Consider the following 4,305-nt stretch of genomic DNA (forward strand, 5'->3'; position numbering starts at 1 on the left):
TGGACGTCCCTCCACCTAGTCCTGGGTCTTCCCTGAGCCCTCCACCCAACTGCACGTCCCTCCACCTAGTCCTGGGTCATCTACCCATCTGTTATCCACTCAACATCCTCGGATCTTAACTATTAGTCAAAACAATTCATAATTTCTGCCTTTTTAACTGAACTTAGACTTCATTTATCAAACCAAGGCGCCGGCCCTGCTCGTTGACCCCAACGTGACATTAAGAGGGAGCAGCATCCAGTCCCCGTCACCACGTCAGCCTGGGTTGGTTATTTTATGAACCCAGTGGTGCCATGCTGGTCTACCAGCGTATTCCTACCTGACGTCCCTCTCCAAAACCACTGAAGAAGACTAGCGCTAGTCACAGCGCTTAGCGGCCTTCCTGTGGTGTTTGACGCATTTAAAGTTCAACAAAGAATCGTTCACATAACAAAAGATCCTTCTTCATCTTTATCTCGTATGTAGATGCACTTCCCGCCAAAACCACCAAAGCAGTCGAGAATGATTCATTATTTCCAAAAAGAGCAGTTTGTCATCTTATAAAAATAATTTTCTTTTGTCATATATGTATCGCAGGAGAAGAAAAACAAGATTTTTTCCTGCGTTGTGCAGGCCTAACCAGAAGCCTTTGAGGGTTCCTGATTGGCTCGGACAGAGTGCAGCTGCTCACCGATTGGCTGCTGCGGCGGTCCGAAGCCCAGGCTGGTTCCGCTGTTGAACCCAGCCCCTCCGAAAGTTCCCATCGTTCCCAGCGTGGTTCCCAGTTTACCCTGGTTATTCCCAAACAGAGAGGACTGTCCAGCGCCCACTGCTGAACACACACACACACACACACACACACACATATATTTTTTAATGATACATGTGAGGACCGTCTCTCCTCAGCCTGGAACTTAAGACGCTTGATTGGGGGTGTTGCAGATTAAATACATAATGTGATCCGGTACCTGCTCCGAAGCTGGTTCCCAGCGCCGCCCCCAGTCCTCCGGTGGCCGGCTTGTTCCCAAACAGACTCCCGGCAGCAGGGTTCGCACCGAAACCTGCACCAGGCCAAAAAGAAACACACTACTCAGTAATGAAAGTTATTAACTGTTGTTGTTGTCTTCCCGTCAAAGTTGAATATCAACACTTTCGTTGATGCTTTTTATCGATGTTTAACTTTCTTACGTTTTTTCCCCCTTTTTCAACACTTTCAATGTTTGTCACTTTTGGACAACATGAGGTCGACTTGGGGACAATATGGGGGACAACTTGGGGGACAGCATGAGGGACAGCATGGGGGACAGCATGGGGGACAGCATGAGGGACAGCATGAGGGACAGCATGAGGGACAGCATGGGGGACAGCATGAGGGACAGCATGAGGGACAGCATGAGGGACAGCATGGGGGTTAATGAACCTCTGATTTACAGCAGAACCTCTCTCTTTATGTTCTATAAGCCAACAGGCCCCAGATCTCCACCCTGAGCAGCTGCAGACTCACCGAAGGTGGAGGTGTTGGTTCCCGTCCCAAGCGTGAGGGCGGGCTTGTTCCCAAACAGCCCGGTGCCGGTGCCGAAGGACGGGGCGCTCGTGGTGGTGGCGCCAAACCCGGCGGTCTTATTACCGAATAAACTCTGTTTGTATAGGAAACACACACACACAAAAAAATGATGTTCACTCACAAAAAACTGTAAAGAGGCCGATAAATGATAAGCTGCGGCCTGGTCGTCATGACATCAGGCGGGTGTCTAGACCTTCCCGATTGGTCGAACACAGGTGTGGCTGAAATAAAAACTTCTACCACCCTGTGTCCCGATCCCAAGCACGTCAGCAGCTCCGGCACTTTGTCTGGTTTGTACCTGCGTGCCGACAGTCCCGAATCCCGTGTTGGTTGCGCCGAACAACCCGGCGCCCGCCCCGAAGCCGGTGGCGGCGCTCGTCTGAGCCGCGCCGAACAACCCACCCGTCTGCGGCGCTGCCGTGTTCCCAAACAAACCCTGAAACAAAGGAGAGGACCGGTGGGACTCAACATCCTCGAAACTCAGACAGAGAAGTCGGTGACAAGGTGAGCAGACGGCTCATTTAAAGACAACGTGTTGCTCGTCTGCAAAACCAAAACCACCTGGTGCAACCGGGCAGGACACAGCAGTGGAGAGTCAAAACATGCATGTGGAATAACATCTCCATGGAGAATAACATCTCCGTGGAGAATAACATCTCCATGGAGAATAACATCTCCATGGAGAATAACATCTCCGTGGAGAGGAGGACTCTAACCTTGGTCACAGATATGCGCCATAAAAACAAATCAAGGAAATCTAATTTAAAACCAAAAGGATTGATTCCTTACAACGCTCTTTGTAAATCCAGCTGATCACGTCCATTCCTGACTTATCTCATCTGTGTGTTCCAGTGAGCTTAACTAAGTCTTAAAATAAGTCAAAGATCTTTGCTTAAACTCAAATATTAGGTGTAATTATACATAAATGAGGATAAGTGACCATGAATTCCAAAAAGTAGTAAAACTAGTCAGGTGGAGTTAGTGAAAACTACAAAAAAAGGGACAAAAACGACAAACTTGTGTCCGTTTTGACCCGGGTGAAATACACAAGGGTTAAAAAATTTACCCGAGTTTATTCAAAGCCTTTTATGAACTAACTAACTAAATATATATATATCTCTCTCTCAATAATGTTTTTATATAGCTTCACAGCAACCAGCAGGTATCCGAATAACTCCACATCAGAAACCAAGAGTAAAAACACACACCATAAGGTAGAAAGACTGAAGACAGTAACATCTGAAGCTAACATTAATAGAAGTGTGGTAGAGAAACCGAGGTGCTCACTATGCTGCTGGTGTTGGCCTGGCCCATGGTGTTGGTGTTGCCGAAGGAGAAGCCGGTGCTCTGGGTGGTGGTGGCCTGGCCGAACGGCTTGAACAGGCTGTTGGCTTGTTGGGGAGCCGGCTGCTGCCCAAACAGCCCCCCCGTGGCGGCCCCGAAACCCCCGGCCGGGGCTGGAAAGGATCAAAACACACTCGTTGATTTACTCACTCCCGATGTTTTTAGGCCAGGTGTCGCCAATAAAACGGATTCAATTCAGATTCACAGAATCCCAAATGGTTCCGATTTCTGATTGGATTTGTTTAGGGATATTTCAGTTATTAATTAAACCATTTAGCTTGATTATGAAAGATATTCTAATGCTGTAAATTGAACAAGTAACCCTGTAACCTCTAAATTAAAAACATGAATGTTGTCATCATAATGGACCCCAAAAGACAATAGTGGCTACTTTGTTCGATGTAGAAATTGTCCAAAACAGTCGTTTGCAAGATCACACGGTGCAAAACAAAAGAATTTGTTTGTTTGTTGTTTTTTATCTCAAAGTAGTTACAGAGACAGAAATATTATATAGTAATATTATAATATTTTAAATGCTTTAGTGTGCAGGATCCAAGAAGGCAGGGGACGAGATTTTGGTGGGGTGGGGGGGGGGGGGGGGGGGGGGGGGGGGGGGGGGGGGGGGGGGGGGGGGGGCTAGTCTCGCCTTGTTAGAAAACCTAACGTCCAGAAGAAGTAACGTCGCCCAACATCGCTTAGAGCACCTCTAATTTTTTAGATGAAGAGTGCCTTGGACGCGTCTTTTTGGAAGATCTATTTGAATCAGAAAATGCTTGTTTTTATAAAAACATCTTTTGGGTTTTTATTTCCATCTATCTATCCATCTTTGACATGTGAAAGGCCCAAAGAGGTAGTGTCCCCGCCAGATGTTGGAGCTGAGGAAACACTGTGGTGAGATGAAGCTTCTGTTGTCCTCGCCCTCACCTGCTGCTCCAAAGGTGCTCTTGTTCTGCCCAAAGGAGAAGTTGGTGTTGGGGGCGGCGGAGCCGAACAGGCCGGTGGCGGCGCTGGACGTCGCCGTGGCAGCACCGAACATACCGCCTGCCGGCGCCGCCATCGGGTTGGTTGGACCCTTCCTGCCCGCCTGGTAGTCCTCCAGCCTCAGCTCCTGCAGAGAGACACGCTATAGTCAACAGACGGGTCGACGTCTTTCAACCTGAGAATCACCAAAACTACACCCGACTGAGCCGAGTTGTTCGGAGCTGCCCAACAAACGAACAGCTAAAGGTTTTCCACAAGCCTCTGCTCCATGGAATGCATTAATTCCACTTTAACCCTCATGTTGTCCTCGTGTTGTCCTCTATCAATGTCCTTTTTAATTCCCCAAAATAACGTGATTGATAGCATTGTAAAACAAATGGAAGTCTTTTTGAAATAGTATTGAGTAAAAGTTGACATATTCCAGTCTGTGATTATCA

At 47.8% G+C, this 4,305-nt stretch overlaps 1 protein-coding gene across 1 annotated transcript in view; it reads right to left on the reverse strand.

The window, feature by feature from the left end:
- nup98 (nucleoporin 98 and 96 precursor) overlaps positions 1-4,305 on the reverse strand; it is a 31,729-nt gene that overhangs the window by 21,908 nt on the left and 5,516 nt on the right. The window contains exons 7-12 of the mRNA XM_034890878.1: positions 3,812-3,995; positions 2,831-3,000; positions 1,842-1,979; positions 1,484-1,616; positions 948-1,040; positions 620-811 (exon numbers count right to left, since the gene is read on the reverse strand). Coding sequence (XP_034746769.1) covers positions 620-811; positions 948-1,040; positions 1,484-1,616; positions 1,842-1,979; positions 2,831-3,000; positions 3,812-3,995 — 910 coding nt within the window. The remainder of the gene's footprint in view (positions 1-619; positions 812-947; positions 1,041-1,483; positions 1,617-1,841; positions 1,980-2,830; positions 3,001-3,811; positions 3,996-4,305) is intronic.

Source organism: Etheostoma cragini, chromosome 13 (genome assembly GCF_013103735.1).
Source record: "Etheostoma cragini isolate CJK2018 chromosome 13, CSU_Ecrag_1.0, whole genome shotgun sequence".
NCBI lineage: Eukaryota > Metazoa > Chordata > Actinopteri > Perciformes > Percidae > Etheostoma > Etheostoma cragini.